The sequence below is a fragment of the Uloborus diversus genome, chromosome 5 (assembly GCF_026930045.1).
Source record: "Uloborus diversus isolate 005 chromosome 5, Udiv.v.3.1, whole genome shotgun sequence".
Taxonomy (NCBI): Eukaryota; Metazoa; Arthropoda; class Arachnida; order Araneae; family Uloboridae; genus Uloborus; species Uloborus diversus.
The window spans coordinates 66475185-66499864 of record NC_072735.1 but is presented as its reverse complement, the minus strand read 5'-3'; the positions used below and the strand labels follow the sequence as shown (position 1 = coordinate 66499864).

At 33.3% G+C, this 24680-nt stretch overlaps 1 protein-coding gene across 1 annotated transcript in view; it reads right to left on the bottom strand.

Annotated features, from left to right (window-relative positions):
- The window catches only part of LOC129222599 (corticotropin-releasing factor-binding protein-like), a 77677-nt gene extending 55386 nt beyond the window's left edge, over positions 1 to 22291 (bottom strand). The window contains exon 1 of the mRNA XM_054857114.1: positions 22133 to 22291. Coding sequence (XP_054713089.1) covers positions 22133 to 22204 — 72 coding nt within the window. The 5' untranslated portion in view covers positions 22205 to 22291. The remainder of the gene's footprint in view (positions 1 to 22132) is intronic.
- Positions 22292 to 24680: the final 2389 nt, after the last annotated feature.

Here is a 24680-nt window from a genome sequence, read left to right as displayed (position 1 = left end):
CATGCGGTACTAAATATACAGGGTGTTCCGTTTTAACCTGCAAGACCTCTATTTTCGAAACCGTTAGTCCTCGATGCATACTTCCAATTGCAAAAATATTCAAAATCAGATGCAGAGTTAGATATGGAAAATTTGAAGTGGAAAAAAAAGAGTCGCAAAATACAAAATTTTACTTTTTATAAGTGCTCCAGGTCCCCTAATTTATGTTTAGAGAAATAATCTCCATTGAAAAACAGTTTCAACACAAAAAGTCAAGAATTAGTACGACCAATATTCACTGAGATATGAAACGCAGCGTTTTGTGACTTACACACTTTACACTCGCCGTCAATAACACCTTTTGGGGGAAAATATAGCAGTTAACAAGTGTTTAAAATTATATGTGTACAGAATGCGGTTTTTCAAATTGTTCGAGGATTTGCAGTGTGCTTTTGCGTATCACGGCATAACATTTGCTTGAATTTTTGAATAGCAATGAAAAATGTAAATAACTTGCTTTTTTTTTACTTTGACAACCTGCCATTCTTCTGAAAGGGCGGTAAGTTACAATCTTATATTCTGTATGGTCCCTCAGAACTTTGAATTGGAATATCTCCTTGAGTTTTGATCGCACAAATGTCATGTTTTTTGTATCAGTAATAGTTTTCAATGGATATTATTTCTCTAAATGTAAGTTAGGGAACCTATTATCCGAGAAAAAGTTTTATTTTTATTTTTTGACTAATTCTTATTCTTGCTTCAAATTTCCAACTCCATTTTTGCAACTGGAAGTTTGCATCTAGGACTAACGGTTGCGAAAATAGAGGTTTTTGCTGGTTAAAACGGAACACCCTGTATATAATAACGTTTTCTTAAAAAGGAGCTGCTGTGAAATTTTGCGAAATAAATTTATAAACTTTATGCTAATAAATGAAATTCAGCTGCAGATTCTCAACCATATTTCAAACGTCCAGCTGACTTTGAAAAGCGGGAACGGAAATTTAATGATTCTTGGTTCCAAATAGTAATTATCTTAATTGCGGTCAATGACTTATTTTTAGTTGTTCCGTCGTGAGGAAAGGTCGATAATGCTTTGAGACGGTATAATATGCAATTCATCAAATTTAAGCTTCGTTCATTGCAACACAGTAATGAAATAGATAAATTCAATGGTTTGAGCCGTTAATTTATGAAAAACAAAGTATACACACAATTTCATTCGTTTTCAGTTTTTTTTTTTTTTTTTTAGAATGCTTTATTACTGTGTTGAACGAACCAAGTGAGTAAGAACTATTTAAGTACAAAAAGAAAAAGACTGGTGCATTATGAGAAACTAAACAGAGGTGGGGAACATTTTTTATGACTGAAGAACACATTAAAATTAAGCAGTAATAAACTTTTAAATGCGACTGTTACGTAATTGTCCAACTTTTTGTATCGTTTTATCTCTTCATTTCGCTGTACACATGGAAAAGATAAAAAAAAAAAACATTTGTCGTTTACTTATTGTATAACATAAGAAGTTACAATAAAGAGTATTTTAGTATTTACAAAAGGATAGCTAATTAACCAACTACATATTTAAATATCACTTCAAGTAAAAATAATAAAGCAAAAATATTTTTAATACTTCTTTCTACGAATATTTAATTACATTGTGAATTGATTTTAATTACATTGAAATTCATTTGAAAAACAATTATATGTAGCCAAATCAACTAATATAAGGGTTGCTCAAATGAAAAGTAGATGTTGAACAAAAATAATACTTTTAATGTAAATCAAAAGAAATCGCCATGGGCATTGAAACACAGGTCCCAGCGTTGCGGTAGCAGGTCAGTGCATTTGCTGTAAAAAGGCCTGAGCTGGTTCCTGAGGAAGTCCTGCACAGAGTCCTTCACTTCATCGTCTGACTGGAAGTTATTCCCCTGTAATGCTCTCTTAAGTGACCCAGAGATGTGGAAGTTATAGGGTGACAAGTCCAAACTATACCGCGTGGTGCTCCAAAACTTCCCAACGGAATTTGTTTATGGTACCTGTTAGAGTATTTGCTTAGGGTATTGTATTGCAGATATTTGTGGACGACAGTGTAAATCGTTCCTTTACTCAGATTGAGTTCGTCACTGATTTCACGGGTCTTAATCCTTCGATTGGCTCGGATCATTTCATTAACGAAGGCAATTGAATCATTGGTGATCGCGATGTTTGCGCGGCCCAGTCTCGGAAGATGCGGTGTCGTTTACCGCCCTTTTCGAAAACTGTTACACCGCTTGTTTACAGCCGTATGAACTAAACAGTGGTCGCCATACACAGCTAGCATTCGCCGATAGATGTCCGCATTCTTCTTCCGCAACCGGAAACCGTACACTAACACGCGTTGTTCCGATCTGGACGCATTCATAGATAGCACGATTTTCCTTTTGTACAATTTCCTTCACTGCAAACCAGTTTCACCGCTGAACGGCATGTTAGATGCATACCTCATACCACCCTTTATATACATGTGCAGTATGGCCCTGTAATCGAATCATTCATTTTGACGTTGTCGCAATTGTCCACTTTTCATTCGGGCAACTCTTATATATATCAAGAATACGTAAGATAATTCCAATGCAAGATCGAATGGAGTACAGTAACCTCGTTTTTGCGGCTCCCGTTTATCCAGATCAAGGTTGTACAGTAAAAAAATATATATATTCGTTTAAATGATAATAAATTATGATAGCAAGAACGGAACTATAACTGCACCAACTATTCGCTTTTTATGTTGATAAAGCATAGGTCTCGTGCATAGATCGTGCAATAAATTGTAGTCATGTTTCAGACAACATGGCATTTTGGGAGCACCTGTCCGACACCACTGCATCTGAAGTAAAATGATAAAGTGTTTGTGAGAAGAAGGGGGGGGGCTATCCAATGGAATTGTGTTACAAAGCATCGTTTTTTTTTTTTTTTTTTTTTTTTTTTTTTTTTTTTTTTTTGCTGCAATAAAAATTTAAAATTTATTTGCTTATTTAAGAACGGTGTTTTTCTTATTACCCATTCAACCCAAATTTGGATCTATCCGAATTCCCTTTAGTCCCAGTAAATCAGGATAAACGAGGTATGTACTGTATGTATTCATTTTTATCTTATTTGAAAGTAGTGGAACCTTAGAAACCCTAACTGATTGATGCTGAGCCATGTTCGGATTTCGGAAGATTCGAATCAGCAGGTGGCCTATCTAAACTCGTTGTTAGCTCAATAGTGATCTGAAATTCTTTGTTTTAAGTTAATAAGCAAGTACTTTTATTCCTAACAAAGCGTGAGTGCGTAATACGTCATTTATGTCATAGAAACTGGAAGACCGCTGTACAGTACAGTGTACAGATGTATAGGAAAAGGGCTACAGTTGAACGTTTCTGTGCCATGACAAGTGATAAAACAATAGATCAATGTCATGATTCAACGTTTTTGTTCATCTAATTCTAGGCCTTCACTTCACAGTGTTCGGATCCGGAATTATGGATCTCTGGGGTTCGAATTGTTTTGAACATCCAGACTATTTTTTCAACTACTTCAAAATTGATTTTTAAATTGTCGCAATATAAATACTTAAATAATAATTAGTTCAAGGGCTAACTTTTAAAAATGCCGGAATGGAAACTCAGTGAGACTGCACGCTCCCTGCTTTTCTAAATGCAAAATGTTTTTCCCTCACTATGCGAATTTGCAAACACGAGCCGAAAATCATTTGTAATCTTGAAAAATTATCAGATAAAAAGCAACAAATATAATCACTACGTTGTAGTAAATGAGTTTAGCAGAAACTAGATTATGCTGTAAAATTATACAAAAACTTACCATTTCAGGTTTAAAAGCAACGGGGCACTTTATTTTTATTTATTTATTTATTTATTTTGAATCATACAGAAATCGCTTCAAAATCAAATTTTAATAGAGAAGAACTAACTTTTTCTTTTGCTTCCTTTGCAACTTCTACAAAAGGGAACAATTCCACGTACAAGAATGTTTTTTTTAGCATTTCTTAAAGATATTTGTACAAGCTGTGTGTTCTTGAGTTTAGCAATGAATTGCTACAAAAGAAAGAAGTCTTACTCCTGACCCCGATAGCAGAATCTTTTTCAGTTGTCAGTATCGGATATTTAACCCTTCCCCCCCCCCTCACCCAAAGTTGACCAACATTAGATAAGTCTTAACACTTACTATGAAACAAAGAAAAAGAATGATTGGGGGGAAAATACTAAATCAAAATATTACGAGTAAAACAAAGACTGAAAAGCTTCAAAATAAATAAGAAAATTGAGGCACAGGTATTGTGAGGCTCTGAGAAGTTGAGCTCCGATTCTGACAATGTTTACCTCTGTTTCGGAAAATATGGAGGGGTAACTGGCGCTAAATTGAGTTGAGATACTTTCTTAATAGTTTTTCAAAAATATTCCAATTAAAATCCGAGCCAATAACACGGCTATTTTTCACTAAACTCCCCTAAAACAGGTAAACATAGTCAAGGTCACAGCTCAAATAACGAGAGCTGCACTATAACTGCGGGAGCAAGTGCTTTTGAACTCTTAGCTACTGAGGACTCCTACATAGATTTAGGCATTTTATTATTATTATTATTACTATTATTATTTTGCTTTTTTTTTTCTACTTCACTTTTAACTGTATTTTTTGCTTAATTTTTGAGAAACTTGTGCAGAAAGTGAAAAAACTTATTTCCAGTTTATAAATGATTTGCAGACCTTCTCAGATATCTGCGACGGTTGTCGCAGTGTCGCGCTGTTTCTGCTACCGGGCTCCTGACCAGTAGTAACGTTTTCCGCTAGAATCAAGGAGGCCTTCATTCTGATATGAAATTCCAGCCATTAAAGAACATTCCAGAAAATTACCATTTCTGGTCTTAAAGTCTGGCTTTTAAGTCTGCGTTATTAACGGATAAAACCAGAACATCATTTCACGATCACGCAAGTACGCAAATGTTCTTCACTGACCACTTTGATTTAAAAAAAAAAACTATTTATTCAATAATTTGGAACGGAAAAGTACAAAGATCGAAACATGTTTTAAAATCATGTCAAATCACTTTTTAGAGAATTTTTTTAGGGTCACAGTTACTTAACTTTAAAAGAGAATTCTTATACAGGACTTGTACCATAATAGTGGTATCTTTTTAATTCCTAAAAGTGGTAAACATAAATTCGGTTAAGTTAAATAAATACCTTTATGCTGAAAAGTAAAATGAGAAATAACAACGTCAAAAAGCACAAATTGCAGATTACTACAGACGCGTATATCGGTGTTTCGGATGTCTTTTCAACCATATGCTCATTTCCTTTGCATTGAAAAAGGCGTTCCTTGTAACGCCGAAACACGTGTCTGCATTAATTAGCAATTTGTGCTTTTTGACGTTGTTATTTCTTATGTTATGAAATCGGTTGTTCAAAACTTCCGAAACTAGCTTTAGCACTACCACACTAAATAATTTATTACTACAGAGAAATAAGTAAAATTGAAAAATAAAAATCATAATTAAACTAATTATGAATGTCCTTTAAATGCCTTTAAATGATATAAAACCAGTTTAACACATTAATACTGCTCAAGCATATTATTAAGTCATTGATAAATTCAGTTACTAAAGAGAGGTTTGTGTTTCACATTTATGAACTGTAATAGTCTTCAAAGTAAATCAAACTTTAGAAGCAATTACTTTCACGCATATGTTAATCTTTTAGCGACAAAGTGTTTATTATATGATTTATTGATGCTAACATAACAGACTGACAATTTTATTTTATAACTTATCGCTGTAGCATAAAGCATTTTAAGTAATGAAACCTATGCCGTAAAATTGTATCTCAAAAGCTTACCAATGCCGTTACAAAGTGGAAAAATATTTCTTAATCATTTATTCTTAAACGTTAGTTTGGTTCAAGTTCAATTGCATCGCCTTTCCACCATCGTGATTGACAAATCATTTGCTTACAATAAACTTAAGGTGCAATATGAAAGCTGCTTTTCGACAAGTTTGTGATAATGGCGACAAAATCCTTTTCAAATGAGAGTCAAACTGGTGTTTAGATGCCTTGATTAAATATTTAGTCGAACACCAAACCAATCTTCCTTATTGGCTTTCAAGCATTGGCGGTATATTAATCTTTCAGCTATTGGATGAATCAATGAACAATTTAACTATGCACTATTCGGAGATATTTAAATATTAATAGTTGGTTATGTTAGACCAGGGCCGCATACAAGGGGATGGGGTAGGGTTATCCCCCCCCCCCCGAAAAGTTCGGTTTGACATTTAAATGTTCGTTTATATTTAAAAATTTCCAAAAAATATTGTTCTAAAGCTCAAATGTCTTTCATATGTATATTAATTGCATAAAACGCTTTCGTAATAGATAACCCGACGACTTGAATATTAGCACAAATAGCGCAAAGCTTCGCATGAACGTTTTTAAACATTCCCCGAAATTATTTTCTGGTTACGGCCCTGTGTTAGACTTCATCTTGTTTTAAAACGTGATGATTTAATATATTCACTGTAAACACCTGATTCATGCTATAATAGCGTTGAGCCATTGATATCTGTAAATACGAGTACAATACAAAAGCAGTTAAAATTTTAAAATAGCATTATTATGCAGGATGTCTCAAAACTATTTGCTAAACTTGCAGGAGGTGTAGAGGTCACACTGAGACAATTTGGAATTACACAGCACTTCAATTTCGGAAATAACTCTTTCATGCCGTATAGGGTGCTCAGCGAAGGTACAAAAGCACTGAAGTTCTCCCTTTAGGGACCTAAGTTTTGAAACAATTAACTTTAAAAGAGTGATAAACACTGCTAAAGCCCGAAAAAATTGCAAAACTGCAGCATATGCATGATCTTTTACCAATAAGAAACTTTTTTCAGGGCAAAAAATTATTGAGCTTGCGACTCTAAGCAGTAGTCACCAAACAAGCATACTTCTTTATAACGGTTTTTTAAATTCCGACTCCATGTTTTTCCATGAGATGGAGATACCTGGGTTCTCTAAGACACGAAAATACACTTGGAACATAATTTTGCAAAAATCACTTCAAGCCAAACGTGTAATTAGTGGGATATTTTGGCCGCATTATCTTGTGACATCGACACTCAATTTTCTGTGTCTTGGAAATCCTCAGACTGGAGCTAGGTTTAAACCTGAACCTTTGAGCCTAAGAGACCAGCATCTAACTACAACACCACTCTGTTGGCCACAGGCTGTTTTATTACATTGAAAATATACACAATTTTCTTACATTCATATTTTTTAACAAAAAGATTACATGCGCAACAAATCATGCTTTTTCCAGCCATTTGGAATCCAAAAGGAATGCTTTGTGCTTTCGAACTTCCTCTGAACTCCCTCTACAGCTTGAAGAAGCCAGGGGTGCTCGCCCCCTAAGAACAAGAGCACAACCCTAAATAACGTGAAGAGCCACAACAAAAGCAAGATACCCCCAAAGCTGAAAAATACCCCTAAAAACACCCCCCCCCTTAAAAATTTCAATGCGCTATGACCCCCATAGATGGGTAACCGTGAAGAATCTATTTCCGACTCTGCAATTCTATTTGATTCAAAGCGCCCGGTACACGTCCTTCAAGTTCGTATGAATATTTCTGGAACATTAGGTACAGTGCCCGCCACTAATGAAATCACTGGATTATAAAATCAGCCGCTTAATAGAATCAAATCTGGAAGAACAGACTCATTTCTATATCGAAACATGTTAGGTTCATGCTTTAATAAAATCATCCTCGCCGTTTTATAAAATCAAACTTTTGGAGAGCATATGTTAATTCTTCTCTGAATAGAACCAGGATTTTATTTTTTCTTTCAAGGATTTAAAACATTGCATCATTAATAAAACAACAAATTCCGCATAAACAAAAAAAAAGGTGAAGGTTGTACGCCTTTTTTTTGGGGGGGGGGGGAGTTGAATGAAAAAAAAAGAAGGAGAATGAAGCAGTCTCAAGAGAACTGTTTCAGAGCCATATTTTTAGTTGGTGCTGCCTGTTTCCACTTCGCAGAACTGTTTCGACATGCAGCCCTGCTCACTCACCAGTGAGTTAATCAGTTCGTGCTCATTCAGCTATCTACAGGGGTTGACAGTTCATTTTTACAATTGATTTAAAATTGTTAGCTAGCAAGTCATGACGACTTGAGTGTGAAAGATTACTTCGAAATTTTGAATTAGTATGACAAGCTTCCTAAATGTTGTTAGTGTGATGCTGCAATTAAATTAGGGATTTCTCAATCTTTACTTTCAAATTCTCTTATTCAAACAACAAGTCAATATTTTAAGACCTTTGAGGAATTTTAAAAATGTACCTTATGTAAATTAAAATGTCAACTGTATTTTGCAACTGCACTAAAATAATACAATACAACTAGATTAAAAATAAAATACAACTAATCGTAATTTATTTCTTTTTTAGAGTATTTATACTTAAAAACCTTTTATTTTTTTCAGTGCATGAGTGCCGGTTTATAAAATCAGCCGCTTTATAAAATCAAATGTCCTCAGAACAAATGTGATTTTAATAAGCGGCGGGCACTGTATATCTACTTAAACAACCTTCAACTAAGAATGAGGAGTAAAAGAAAATGTTTAAACAAAACAATGTAGCTGTAGAACTACAAAATTAAATGAAAATATCGCCTAAAAGTACATTAATCGTAATCTGTTACCTGAATAAGTGTAGTGCTCAATCTTTTGAGTTGTTAAAAAGCGTCGATTATTATTTAATAAAAGTGCATGGAAGTGGTGACCACAATTTTTTTTTTCATTCATCTGTGTATATATTTTACTTTTTTTTTTGAGCCGATAGTTTAAATAAATAAATTTTTACTTGTGAATTTTTAAACAGGTTTTGAAAAGTGAACCAACTTCTGAAATTTATAATTTTTGCTCATTATATATCAGACAAGAAGCATCGAAATGCTTCAATTGAATTATGTTCGATTGAATTGTTTGAAGCATTGTAGTATTGAAATTGATTTTTTTAAGAACTTTTCAAAAAATCTAAATCACTTAAGCAGCAATTTGAAGTTTTCAGCCTCGATATACTGGAGAATCTTTCACGGTTTTTGACTAGAGTACTATATTCATAAAACTTTTTGCATAGAAAATGGGGTACACGTTACAGCCTAGTAATCGATGCGATTTCCCTATCTGTAAATGTTATTTTCCTTATCTTCCCCAAGCGATACACACACGCCCATCACTGTATAATTCATACAACACAAAAGGACTTTCTGCATCTATGCATCTACTAATTATATAAATATTTGCTGTTACTCCTACTTATTTCTATTAGTAAGAAGAATTATGGTAAATGCTACTCCCATGTTTGCAATTGATTGTAGAAAATGACAGTTGCAAGGAAAAGAGATTGATGAAAGGCAATAAGCAAATTAAGAGAACGAAAAACTCGAAGTGTTTTCTTACTAAAAATTAATAAGAATCCACAATAACATGTTAAATGGTAAACTTTTCGTACCAAATACGAAATTTAAAACTGAAATTTTCAAAACTACACTTCTCCTGCTTTAACATTAAGTCGCTGAAACATTTTTGTTTTTCAAAATTAACTTATTTATCTATTAAAGGAACCTAAGCATCAATAGTTTTCTAGGTTCAACTTCTGTTTAGAAAATAAATACGGACTCATAAAAAAAAACTGAATAGTAATTTTTTCTCACAATGTAATGTTCAAAAAAATGTTAGTACTGGAGAAAAAATGTATAAACATTTGTAAATTATTTGTCTTCTACATGTATGAAAATAAATGGTTTTTTCCCTGTTTACTAACCTAATTCTCTGTTTAAGGAAAATACTGGTGAAAAATTAAGATTTTTTTAATGAATGAAAATTTGGCATAAATGCTGAAAAGTATGATAAATATTTGGTTAAAAAAATCGTTAATGAAAATAATTTAAAAATGAATTTATGCAGTCAATAAAAACAAAAAATAATGATAATCTGAAAGTTTGCTTATGAAAATATTAAAACCTTGTTTGCTGATAACTTTGTAGGATTGACTGTTTATCTTTCTTTCACGTCAAATAAGTTTTGAAAGAGCGATCAGGATAATCTGGATCGCAAATCTTCTCTAATAGAACACCTCGTACTTACGATTCCTTTGATGAAACCAAATAAGTTTTGAATGAATGCTCATAACAATCTGAATCACGACCTTTGTTAGAACTATAGAACACCTAAGTCGTACAGTCATTATTTTTTCTTAGGGTTTTGAATGATTAAAATCAACAAAAATAATCATAGCAATTAGCTTATCAAGAAAAATTTAGTGTTTATAATTCACATCAAATAAGGTAAACACACCAGTAGGTGCCAGTGCTTCAGTAATGGCCACTTCAGGCTTTATATTTCAAAAAATGGGATTCCAGGTTTCCCAACGGATTCAAATGTGAAGGAGGTCATACCAGTGATATTAGAACTCATAACTTCCTTGGTCATACCTCCTGCTCGTTTGATGCACTTTTCTATCCACTGGGAGACCTGGAGTATTATTTTTTCAAATATAAAACATGAAGTAGCCACTACTGAAGCACTGGCCACTACTGGTGTGTTTACCTTATACTAACCTAAGTTAAACTTCTTTTTTTTTTAATTCTATGACAGCAAAATCTGTAAAAGTGATTAATTTAAATTCTCAATTGGAAAAAGTTTTATTGTGTGAAAATTGTTCAATTTTTACCCGTGGTTTAGTTTGTACTTTTCAGCAAAGCCTCACCAATGAATCGATAGAATAAACACGTAAGGGTTCAAATATTCAGTAAAAATAGTAATTTTTGTTTTGTATTTGGGCCTTTGAACTTTATTTTTCACCGCATACGGTCAGTACAAATTAATACTCCTGTATTATTTCAAAATATGTTTAGATTTTTTACTAATTACGCAGTTTGGATGAAAAACTAGTGCAAAATACATTTTTCTTATTTTGTTATATTTTGCAGTCTTGTTTTCCGAGTTACGCTTTTATTAACTTCTATACATCCGAGTAAAATTCAATGTTAAAAATATTATTTCTTTTATGTATATTGCTGTCATGTGATTCTAATAACAGAAATATGATCAGTTTGATTTTTTGACTGAGAAAAATTATGTGCCATTATTTAAACTTTAAAATAGAGCATGAAAAAAAAAACAAATAATCTCTGCATAAATTTATTTTACCTTTGTTTCAAATTTAAGATTTGTTTAAGAAAATAAAGCACTAGAATATCAAAGCAAAAGAGGGAGAAAAATAATAACGTTTTGCACCACATGAAGGACCAGTTTTTAGCAAATTATTATCTGTTCCCCTCTCCCTGACAAGAAAGTTTTAATAATGAAATTCATGCTCCCATTAGCTTTATGATGATTAAAATTAGAAAGTCTTCGGCGGAGTTCTTTAGCTTTAAATACTTCTGAACAGAATAATATTTTTTATAATTTTTTTTTATTAATGTATGTACCTGATTTGAATGAAGCTAAAAGAAAAATTAACGAACCTTTGCTGAATCTAATTCATTAAATTTGTTTATAAAAACTTTTTAAAATTATATATCAATCCCAATAACTTGTAATAAGCCTATTTTTTAAGACAAAAATGTTTTATTTTCCAATACTTCATTTTACATACAGTAATGCCAAAAGTATTTCATTTTGCATAAAAATGTGTGATTACTTTTGATCACAATACTTTTCCTTTTATCGTTTCCTTACACACGACTGTAAAACGAATCCGTTTTTTTTTGTATTTCCTATCCATTTTATAAATCTTCATTTCCTAGAGCAAAAGCAGCATCTTCAAAACCTTGCTATTAATACTGGAACTCTAATGGCTTGAAATGCAGGTAGAGAAATATGTTACACATTGCCTTGATTTTAATAGTGTTCCAAAACATGTCCCGAAGAAAATTTTCTTTTAAATGTTTTCAGATATTTCATTTTCTTCGTCGCATTTGAAATTCAACAAATCTATTGCTTCTGAAAAAGCCATTTCAATGGCTTATTCTTCGCTTGCGCAGCGGCAATAACATTCCATTAAAGCTAAAATGTTCCATTCAAAGTATTTCTTGTCGATTGGCATTTTCTGAAGCATTGAATTTTTATTTAAAACAGCGAAACAAGTAATAGTAAACTGCATCTGGACAGGACGTTAAAACAATATGCCTGTTTCCCAGTGATTCAATCTGAATTCAATGTCTTGATATTTTCCATAGCTATATCATCAAAATACAAGAAGTAAATGGATTTTTGCGCTGAACGGCGAAGGGTAATTTTTTCAGACATAATATGCTGGCCTTTTCTTCCAGATTTAATGGAAAATTTGCGTTGACAATGAGTTTCTAAAAATACGCTTTTGTTGCTAACGTCAATTTTTTCATTAACCGAAACTTTGAATTCTTATTTATTCTATTGTTTTTACTTGTATATGTAAACTTTAAGCCTGCATGTTTCCCATAACTTGTTAACTATTTCAAAACTTTTTTGAAAATATGTTGTGTCTTTCCACAAATTGTAGTAGAGAACAGCGATTTGGTTGATTTAGTCCTGTACTATGATTTTGATTAACATATGACCTCCGAGTCCAAAATTTTAATCGAGTTTCAGTTTTAATCTATCACGTCAAGTGTTTAAGTGATATGAGGGTCAAGGCGATCAATTCACAAAATTCAGAATATTTTTGAAGAAATATGTAAGGGAAAAAAGATTTTAAAGCAAGCAACTACCATTAAATATTTAAAAAATGCACAATATAATATATAAATACATACAAAATAATTAAAAAATAACTTTTTTGTTTTGTTGATGAACACGACATTGTTATAAATTCCTTATTGATAATTTAATTTTTTGCCATGACAAAAAAATTGTTTAAGAATTGTCTCAAATAATAACAATAAAAATGTTTTAAAATGCTCTGTCTAAAGTTTTGTGTCAGCCTACAGAGCAATATACTGCCGTGGGCAGGTACACGGCAGTATCTGTAGAAATTAGTTTACGAGATATTTGAAGAAACGCGTTTTGGATTCAGAACTAAAAATAGGGAAAAGTTGGAATTGGCGTTTTTTCGCGCTTTTTTGTTTTTCGTTGCTGCATTCATTAATAAACAGTGATAGTTATAAGGAACAAATACTGTTTAAGAGGGAAATGATAGTTCTGTTATAAAAACAAAGAAAAAAATCATTTTCATCAATCATTCAAATCAATCATATTCATGCAAATGCAATACACTCCTGTTTGTGAAAATTGCAACACCATGAAGGAAGCATCATAGTTGAATGAAATTTCATACACAATTGAGTGGTAATGGTACAAATAAATGATTATGTTTTCAAACCAAACAAACAATAAAAAGAGATAGAAATTAGTATTTTGTGTGGCCACCACGCGCCGCAATAAAAGCTGCTATATGACTCGGCATGGAGTGAAACAAAGTTTGAATATCTGCCTGCGGAAGAGCATTCCCTATTGTTTGTATGCGCAACCAAAGTTCGTTTGTCGAAGCAACAGGACGAGGATAACGAGCGAGACGCCGCCCAACGAAATTTCACACATGTTCAATCGGTGACATATCCGGGGAATATGCAGGACAAGGAAGAAGCTGTACGTGCTGCGAATCAAGGAAGGAGTTAACAGTCCTGGCGACATGTGGACGGGCATTATCCTGCAGGAATACAGCCCCTGGCAATCTTTGCAGGAAAGGAATAGCTTGGAGCTGTAAAAGTTCGTTTATGTATCGGGTACTGTTCAAATTGCCCACAATTCGTAGCAATTGTGATCGTCCATGATATGCTATGGCACCCCAGACAGTAACTCCGGATGTTCGTCCACTGTGGCGTTCGATAATGCACTCCGGAATGTGCCGTTCACCGGCATAGCACCTGACATGAATTCGGCCATCATGTTGCCACAAACGGAAGCAGGATTCGTCAGAAAAGACGACATGCTGCCAATCAGCACGCCACCTCTTATGCACATTGGCCCATTGTAGCCGCAGGCGGCGATGGTTTTGCTAGGAGGAATCCTGTATAAAGGAATACTTGCGCGCAGCCCACGCTGCAGCAGACGTCTCCGAATTGATGAAGCACACAATGAAACACCTGTAGCTGTTGACCACTGTGCTGCCAATTGTCTAGAAGAAGCTGTGCAATCCGTCAGCGCCATACGCACCAGGTGTCTGTCATCGCGAGCTGACGTCCCATTTCAGGGTCCACTCCCGGATTTCCGAGCTGTCCGGCCCTCGTCCGTCCACTGCTTCCAAGCACACATGATTGTGCTGCTGCTACGCTGCACACGAGCGGCTACTGCACGATAAGATAATCCAGCTTCACGAAGGTCGACGATTCTGCCCCGTTCAAACTCCGAAATTGGATCAAATTTCGCTTTCTTTCGTCGAAGAGGCATAGTAAGGATTTAGTTAACGTTTACTCCAACACATAACCACCGATAATCATACCCGCCTCGCTACAGCCGTCTATTTATATTCGGTTCAATCCGCCGTTCAGAGGGAGCTGCTCAGCCTCAGCATGCGCTACCGGTCTGCAATTCTAATAATTAGCATATCATGCCCTACTTTACAATTCCTGCAATTTTCAGCTTCTCGCGTAAGTCCTTCGTGGTGTTGCAATTTTCACAAACAGGAGTGCACATTAAAAACAAAGAAGATGATGAGTTGGTTCGAATGTAATGGTTTACAAAGAAAAAAAATGTTTTAGAAAATAAATAAAGAGTTCAAAAACTTTAAAAAGCTATTTTCTACGTTGGGTTTTTCCGAATTACACTTAGTATTGTGCATGACCTTTTTTTGATTTATAATTCTTAAACAGCAATATTTTTCATGAACTTAATCACCAAAAAAGGTTTCGATAACTGTTTACAGGAATAAAAATTTTATCGTACAATATTTCAACACAAATTTTGATCAAAATTCGTCGCAAATACTAGTGTATTGGTTAACCAAAAGGAATGGAAGTTTCTGAAAGACATGTGATTATTAGGGTAATGGAAATTTAAATCATGTATATTTACGTGGCAAACTGTTTTCGTATAAACTGTTTATTCAAATGTTCTGATAACTTTATTTACTCAGAATAGAGCTAAAGATTCTACATAATACCGTAGTTAATTAACGAAACGTGCTCGATTCCATTGCTTTTCACGGCATTCAGTAGTAATTAGGCACCTTGTATTTGAATTCCACGCTTTGTATTTAAGCATGTCGTTTCAAAACTTTCAAAAACATGTCAAACGGCATCAAGTTTTATTCATTTCGTAACAAGATCAACATTGAATGTCCTTCGCGTAATATCAAAGCTTTAAATCAAAGCAACGAATCCAATGGGATTGTTAACCATTTTTGAATTTTATACAGTCATTTAGGGCAACTCTGATTCACAGCATCGGTATTTGTAGCTGACAAACCGCTATTTTAATCGTACTATTGCATCTATTGGCATAAAAAGTGTTAGAATAATTAGTATTTAGTACTTATGGACGTACATTTACGCTCCTAATTATATTTACATATTTACTTACTAGCTTCATTGCCCGGCTTTGCACGGTCCACCTCGAAAAAAAAGTTAGGTCAAATGATGCGTGTTTAACAATCAGGCTTCAATTGGAGAAAAAAAAATACATCAAAATTTTCTGTCAAAATAATCATTCTTAAAGAAAGAAAACGGCAAATCAAAAATTCCCGAATTAATTAAACGCAACCCTCTATAAATACAACTAACATCCTAAAAAAAAGAGAGAAGATAAATCGCCAAATAATAATCAAAAGGGGAAATTTTTACCTCAAAACAAAAATAAATTTTATTTAGTGACAACTGGGGGGTAACAAATGTCGCAACCTACTGAACGCTAATTTAAAATGAGATCGCGCAAACGATAGATTTCCGATATGAAAATAGAGTTTCATTAGGCTTAAAAGTACTTTGGGGACTCTATGGGTATTTTTTTCGGGCTTTCGTATGGCGCCAAAATCGAACTTCTCGGAAAACTATTTCGGATAGAAAGAGCCGTTCAATGCCATTTTCGGGCTTTAAAATTAAAATTTGAACGGTTCGGTCCTTTTTTTTTTTTTTTTTTTGGCGTTCGAGAATGTAAGTTTCATAATTGCTCCTTTACAGGAGAGAGCGAAAACGTTTGTCTTTCGCATACGAAGAATGGGGAGCGCTCTCGTTTTAAAACTGGTAAATAATAACGAAAGATTTTTATTTCTTTTTAGAACTACGTTCGCACGGCTCGATGCGGAATAGAATTTTACATGCAATGCACTAATAAACGAAAAATCACAATGTTTGGACTTACGCTAGTCTGGCTCTGAGGTACAGAATTGCAGCTATGAAAGTGGTAACAATGCATTTTATGTTTTTGTATGAACAATAGAAAGTCTTTAATTCGGACGACGGATGAAAGTACGGTTTAAACAAAATGACATATAAAATGAGTCAAGATACATAAAGAATTTACAATACACAGTAAAAGTTGCATTTCGAACTCTAGAGAATCAAATATAAAAATGCATAAGAGAAAATTAAGTATAGTATGTAGCTCCCAAAAGTGTTCGTACACTTTGAAATTTTTTAGTAAAACCAAAATAACTCGAAACTGAATTCGAATATGAAGTCCAATATTTTTTCACATCATTCCTATATCATTCTACATACAACCAATTGGTTTTTTCAAAATATTGACGGATCTTCTTCTTGAAATGGGTCAGAAAACGAAGATACAGAGAAATGACACGCCACAAAAGTCATCGTACACTCAAATATTTTCGAATAAATTCATGATTAAAATTATCATATGCCGTTTTATTAATATTTTTGCATTGTGTTGACCTTTTTAAGTCATTTGGCTTTAATTTTTTGTTTATTTATTCCTTAATATTGTGCTTATTAGTGTAAAATGGCTGGTATTCGTAAAAAACCGCAAACACCATTCAAAATTTAAATTTTTTTCCCACAGTAGTGGTAAATTGGTTTGAAATGTCTCTAAATTAGTTATTTATTTGTTTGTATAGTAAAGTGCTTGATAAAATGCTTTAAAGAAAGGAATCGGACCGAAAACAAGGTAAGAAAAGGTCAACCGGCAAAGTTGACAGAACGTGATCGGAAATTTAAAGTTAAAAAATTTAAGAAAAATACACATTTGAGTGCTGTAAACGTTTCTGCAGAGTTAAATGAAACATATTACATTTAATTTTCACCTAAAATTGTTCGCCAAGTTCTCTGATTAGCTGGATTAAATGGGACCTCTTCCCGCAGAAATTTTCTTGGTCGTGCGAAAAACAGAAAGCTTACGCTTTTCGTCACAAAATCAATTATAAATAAGCTAAAAACGTTTTAGAATCACGTCTTACTTACAGATAAAAATTTATTCAACATTTTTGGTTAAATTGTTGTATAACTGTAAGTAGAAGAAAAAATTAGGCACTTAATCTTAAGAACTTATTTGGATCAGCTAATCAGGACGGTGGAGGTGTTCTAGTTTGAGGGTGCATATCAGCATCAGGACTTGGTAGTTTGTAAATTTTTGATGAAATAATGAATCATGCTGTTCCTTTAAATATTTTAAAAACCAATTTTGAACTCTTAGCCAAAAATTTGGTTATTGGACACAACTTTGTTTTTTATCAAGATAACGATAAGAAGCACACGGTTTTCAACATTTGCGTCTAGTGCCACGAAAATTGTCTTAAAGTTTAGAAAATATCCCCTAAATCTCCAGATTTTAACTTAATATAACGTATTTAGAGATATCTGGAGGCTAGATTACCAAAATAGGGCTTTAAAACGAAAATAGAGCAAGAAACAGTAAGACTCGAAGTGTGGTAGAACACTTACTCAGAAATTACGCAAAAAAAAAGAAAGAAAAAGAATGAAATCTATTCCCAGACGTTTAAAAGGTGTTATGAATACTGTATGATATTCTACTAATTAATAACTTAATCAAAAGTTAGATTATTCAATAATATATAAACATTTTATAAAGTGTACGAAGACTTTTGTGAGATAAAATTTCCGGCACTTTTTGGTTTTTGATTTTTAGAAAACTAAGTTTTAATATTTTTTAAAAACTTTTCTTGTAGTTTTGTTAAACATTGATCATAAATCTTATAATTAAATACCTATTCCGAAATATTAATTCTAACCAATTGATTGGGGCCTATTTCGTTGAAAGTCGTAGGTGTACGAAGACTTTTGGAATCAACTGTACATTACATAACACAGGTCTGCAAAAATGCGTTGCTGTAGTAACTCGCCTTTTATTTATACAGTATGTGCATCTAAATGGCTGTCCGAATTAACCGAAGTCCGGTCTGCCAGAGTTCGGATTAATAAGGGTTTACTGTAGCGTATTAAATAAAACTTAGATTTTAAGAAACGTATCCTGCAACTTTAACACATACACCATATGACCAAAAGTATTGGGTCACTTTCAAAACTTCATATTTTAACGGATTTCTCGAGAAATGAAAGACCAATTACTCTAATTTTTTTCACATAAAAGATATACTCCAGCTGCCATGTTCCAAAAAAAAAATTAAATCTACTATTCATTTAGGGGACGAACAACAAATTGAAGAAACAAAAAAAGGTTTTTGATAATTTTTCATTGTAAACGGGGAATAAGCTATAAATTTCTGAAATAAATTAAAAACCCATCTAGATTTTATGTTTCTATTTTCGTGAAAGTATTTCATATACCCACGGAGATATAAGCATTTCTTTCAAAAATGCAATTTTTTTGAAGGTTTTCGGTTTATATCACGCAGAGTTTTCCGTCAAACGTGACTAAACTTTCAGAATATTTGACTGCAGAGAAATATATTTATTAGAGAAACATAATAATTAAATTTGAAGTTAAAATATTGAAAATTTAATGAAATATGAATGTCTAAGTCAATTAGTTTTTCCTGCGCATGCGCGAAAGAGAGCAACTTATAACCTTCATAATTGAAAGCCTAAATATATCCTACATTTCATTAAAAAATTCCAGCTTGATAACTTTAAAATCTAAAACGTTATCAGGGATCTAATAAGCCGAACTTTAGTGATTCTTGGCCAGACGACGAATTGCCAGGGATCGTTCGCAAATAATCCGTTTTTATCATGAATCATTCTAAAACGATAGCAGGAAAGGATTGCCAGTTTGTGAACGACCCCTTACCATTCCTCGCCTATCCAAGAATAATAGAAAATTCGGCTCATTAGATCGCTAATAATTTTTAAATTTTAAAGATATTGAGGTGGAATTTTTTTAATGAGTTGTAGAATACATCTGTGCTTTGGATTATAAACGTTATAAATTTCTATCTTTCGCTCATGCGCAGTGAAAAATTAATTGCTTTAAACGTTTATATTTCACTGGCAGTACCCGCACGGCACTGCGGCTGAGAATTTAAAGGAAGTCCTTTGAACAAAAACAAAATCCACACCGCCGCCCCCCTTCTGATGTGAAATGATCATTTTTCTTCAACTAAAATGCGTACACCCCTTTTCAAAAGACCTATTAAAGTCTCTTTGGAATTTAAAACTATTCGCCGAAATATATAAAAATATTAATGATAGCTTTAAAACTGAAAGTAATCCTTCAACTACATAGTTCACCGCTTACCGAGCCAAGCAACCACGCTGCCGTAACCCTGCCCTTTAGCGAGTGAAGCGATTTTCCCCCTGCAATTTAAAGTGTTTCGCCACATAAAGAATGCTATAATATAAACATTATCAAGAACAATCACAATTGAATAATCCGACTAATAAATTATTTACTTAGATAACTATCTTCAACTATAAGAACAAAAACAAACGTTGAAGAAATAAGGAAAACAAAACCCAATAGAAAAACTTTTTTTTCCCCGAATTCAAAGAGTGAAACGTGGGGTTAAGGTCTCTTTGCCGAGATCTTGTGAACGAAAAAATTTTTTTTTCGTTATTGAGGGAAGGAGGACTGACAAACCGACAAACAGATAGACCGACAGACACACATTTTCTCAATTTCAAAACTCTACTTTCTATTTTTAAGTTTCCAATATTTATTTAATTACTAGCTTTACACGCACGCACTTTCCTGGTGAGGAAAATTAAAAGGCAAATTGCTTCTCCTGTATATTTATATGTTACTTCTATTATGCGGATAATAATTTGTTTTTAGAGAACTCTACATATTTTCGGAAAATTTGAAAAAAATTCCCCCTGTGACTACCACTTGATTAGCTTCTTTTGCGTTAACAGAGATATTCCTTTCAAAAAAAAAAAAGAAACGTGTTTGCAGTTAAAAATGCAAGTGTGAATCAGTATTTTTTGCACTCGGTGGAAGTGTCAAAGACATCAAATACGTAGGAAGTGTAGAGGGAGGGAACACGACAAGCAAATCAAGACTTCCATAACACACACATCATCTGGGAGTTAGGCGCCAGATTTCAATTGAAATTTATTTCTTATTGCAAGCCAAAAGAGTCGCTTCACGAAAGGAACCTTGATTACAGAAACCCATGTTTATCTTGTTTTTAGCTGATTTTGATTTGGATTCGTCAAAAACGAAGCACCAACAATCTTGAGCTGCACGGTATTCATGCACGTTTGTCACTGAGCTTGGCACATAATTTTTCGCTTCAAATTTGGCAAATTATCACTAGAATGTTATGACGTTACTTGTGTCCCATTACTTCCGTTGTTTTACTACCAGTGTGAGCTTCTTTGACTTTAAAATGTTTGAACTTCAAAAACGTTTGTTTTTTTATTGCTTTAACTTCGTTAGAACAGTTCGGTAGTAAGGAGATGCAATATTTGATGTAAATGCATTCAAGAAATAATGACTCGTACACAAAATCATAAATTTTACAAATTCTAAAAAAAAGACAAAACAGAAATTTTTTCCTGAAATCAGTTCGAACATAAATGTTTTCAATATTAAAAATGAAATGGCGAAATATTAAAATTGTAAATTAAACCATTAGTAATAAATCGATATTGCACAATTAAGGAATTTTAAATTTTAGTCTCGATTCATTTGTGATTGATTTAAAGAATACAAAAGAAGACAAAGAGAAAAAAGTCAAATTTTGTTGCGTACAGAAATCCGAAAAAGCGTTACAAAAATAGTTTAAAGAGGGAGGAAGTTTTCTTTCCTTAAAAAGAAAATTAATAGATTTCTTTCGAAATTCATCATTTAAAAAAGAACGTTGCAATAGCAAATTTAATAGTTTACTGAACACAATTCCATAACTGAGAACGGAAAAGTAGACTTTTATTAAACAGTTAAAATATTTCAATTCGGTTAATTTGAACAAGACCAAATGAAGTGCATTTTTTAAAATATTAAATACTAAGGAAACAAAACGAAATAAAGGAACTAAAAGAAGCTTTACTATATTAGTTGGTATAAAAGGGAAAGAAAAATTCATTAAATATTGTATAGTTATCCTATATTGATAGATCACAGCTTTTAAATCCGTTTAAAATGAATTAATATTGCCTAATTCAAAGCTATCCTGCCATTTAAAGTATCTTTGAACTGCGTCAAAAATGGGATGCATTTTTTTCCCACAGAAGTAATGCAATTTTAATGCACCAAAATAAGATTAATAATTTAAAAAAAAAAAAAACCTTTGTACTTCACAGCATTACAAGATTTCTATCACATGCAATATTCCATAGAATAATTCAATGTAGGAAGAGAATTTTCCACAACTTAAAAAATAGCTTCTAAACGTAATTTCAGAATTTTGGAATAACATAATTACTTGCAAACAATTTTACCAACTTTTTCTGTCTTTCTGGAAATAAAAGAGGATCAAACTTGTTTCATATCCTTGTCAAGGAGGCTGCAGCATTAGAACCTTCTAGTTTTTTTTAAAAAGCCTAATATACTTTTTTTTTTAATTAAGTGGCGCAAAGTTAACCAGCGTGGCTCCTGAATGCCTAAATTTCTTCTATTCATTCGTACTTCGGAATATTAATTAAGTAATAATTAAAATACGAAGACGGATAGATGAAAATAAAAACAACACTATTATGCAACATGTTATTATATCTTATGTATCAAAGCATGAAAAATAATTAAACAATTAGAAGCAAAGCAATAATACCTGCAATACTGGCGATGAAAACGTTACATCAAATACAGCAAATGTCAAGAGTAACTTTAGCAGCGAAATCATCTCGGAAAAGCTGGCCCCGTTTATTTTTTTGAGAGACTGGAGATTTGTCGCGTGAAACAGATGTCGAAGTGTCGGTAGCGGTGTCGGTAAAGTGACCGGATAGCCCCACTGGCGGGGTTTTATTAAAGAGCGTTGGTGGGGGCGCTACGGAGGGATGGAATTATACTCGAGAGAGGTTTTCAACCCATTAGAGAATCTAGTAGTTGAAGTTTTGGTACTTCTTGGCACCTCTGCAAAGTAATTTAATTAGCATTTAGAGTTTTTTGAGTGTTGAAATACTTGCTTTTCTTGTTGACGGGTTTTTATTTTTGATTAGTTTAACACATTCAAGAATTTCTTTCCAGTTATTTTACAGATTTAGAAATCTACATTGGTCTGCAGTTGAAACAAAAGTGCAACTGAAATGGCGTTATAAAAAAAAAAAGTCATATTTTTCAGAAACGTTTAGACAATTTTAAATCAATCATATAAACGTACTAAAACTAATTTCCTAATTTTTAAACATACAACCTGCTACGTGCCCCCCTTTTAGTACCTTTGGCTATTAATTAGTGTAGTATTCATTAAAATATAATAATTGACAGTCGTAATTACAAAACTCTAATTTTAATTCAAAAACCGAATTCTGATAATTTTTTTAATGTCTCGCTTGATTGACACTAAATGCGAGGCAATACAAGTTCAGTTCTATATTAGGGTGATTCAAAAATACATGTAAAAAAAAGTTTCTCCCAGATACCAGGACACCCCTCAATATTTTCACACTTGTGCATAGTAATATACCGGAGGAATTTTAGCTTCCTATTTCAACTGAAAGAGGATGCTCAGTAGGGTGGATCGAAAAAAACGAAATTTTGAATCTTAATTTGGAATACTTGCCAAAAGCTGTGCATGTGTAAGTACAACACACATGTAAAATATTACCAAGTTTAAACAACTCTTTGAGGGTCCTACCACGGCTTGAATTTCTCCAAAAATAGAAAAAAAGGTCAATTTTCCAAACTTTTTATGAAAATACTAGTGCTTAAAATTTTTGTTATAATACGGTTAAAATGCTTCCTTTGAACACTCTTTTCATGTATCTTCACAATTATTTACAGTCTTTGCACCATTAAGTTCGCAAATAAGCCGTTAAGTTTCGCAAAATTAACCAAAAACTGACTTTCTGAAAGCTTTTTTGCACATTGCTATATATATTCTTTTAAAGAACAGTTTTCTTTTTTACAACACCTGTACAGAATGTAGTTTTAAACGGAAGTGAAATTAAACTTTATTACATTAACAGCCCAGCATCCACTAAAAAGAGGTGGCTGCATTTCGAGTTCCATTCTACCTTTTCCATCTGCCGAGCCACGTGTATTAAGTATAAATGTATTATTCATTTTACATTAGAAGTAAACTATCAAAATGATTTAGTTGTATTAACTAAAAAAACAGGGAAGTGCATTGGTTACAATGAATGTATTGTTATTCACACACAGTCACTCTGACATATAAACATCAATATTTCACAAAATGAGGGACTTGAAAAGTATCAGTTAGTTAAAGCCACAGAAAATAGTCAGTTCGTCACATCCATTCATGAAATCTCTTTTTGATTCAAACGAGGACATGATACTTCGAGATTTGATTTTTGCTCATATGAAGCCATCTCTTGCCGATTGACTAATCACAAAGAAGCTTCTGTCACCATTTTAGCACAGCGTTCCACCACCAAGTGTGACAGGGGAACTAAACGAACGCAAAATCGGCGTTGGTGTTTTCAATCTATTGTTGAAGACTTTCATTAGATATGCCAGCTAAAATAGAAGAGGGGTGGCAGTTATTGCACATTCTTGCCGGTTGATAACATCAGAGTAGTCTGATGCATTAAAGTTAATCCATAAATTATAGAATTCTCTTATTGGCATTCAAAATCTTCGCCAAGTCAGTTCTCTGATGTATCTCGTTCATCAGTAATCACTGTTAAGAGAATATTTTCCGGGTGGCAAAAATAGGCATTTCGTTGAATGACAGGGTCAATATTTTTTTCAGATTTTCACTTCCGTAACGAGATGCTGTAGTAACACTGATGAGGAACAGCAAAGTTTTGTTTCAATTCCAGAAGAAGAAAAATTTACAACTCCCATCAAGACCAACAGAGCCATCATCTTTTTTTGGTGTTGATGTCAATTCAAAAGTGGAACAAATAAGGCTTTCTCTGCCAACGTTATCAAGAGTGTGCTACCAGTTCGGCATTTCTGACAGATGTGCGATGTGCTGCAGCAATTGCTTCAGAAGCATTACAAGATTTTGGTACTGCGTCAAATAATTATCGCTCTATAGTCCACTATAATATTAAAATCTGTTCGCGTCCGTCTGTCTGTCTGTCTGTCTGTCTGTCTGAAGATCGATCTCCTCGAGAACCGCTGCGAATCGAGAGTCGAACGAGATACCGATCAATTCGAAATTTTCCAAAGAAAACAATAGAACCAAT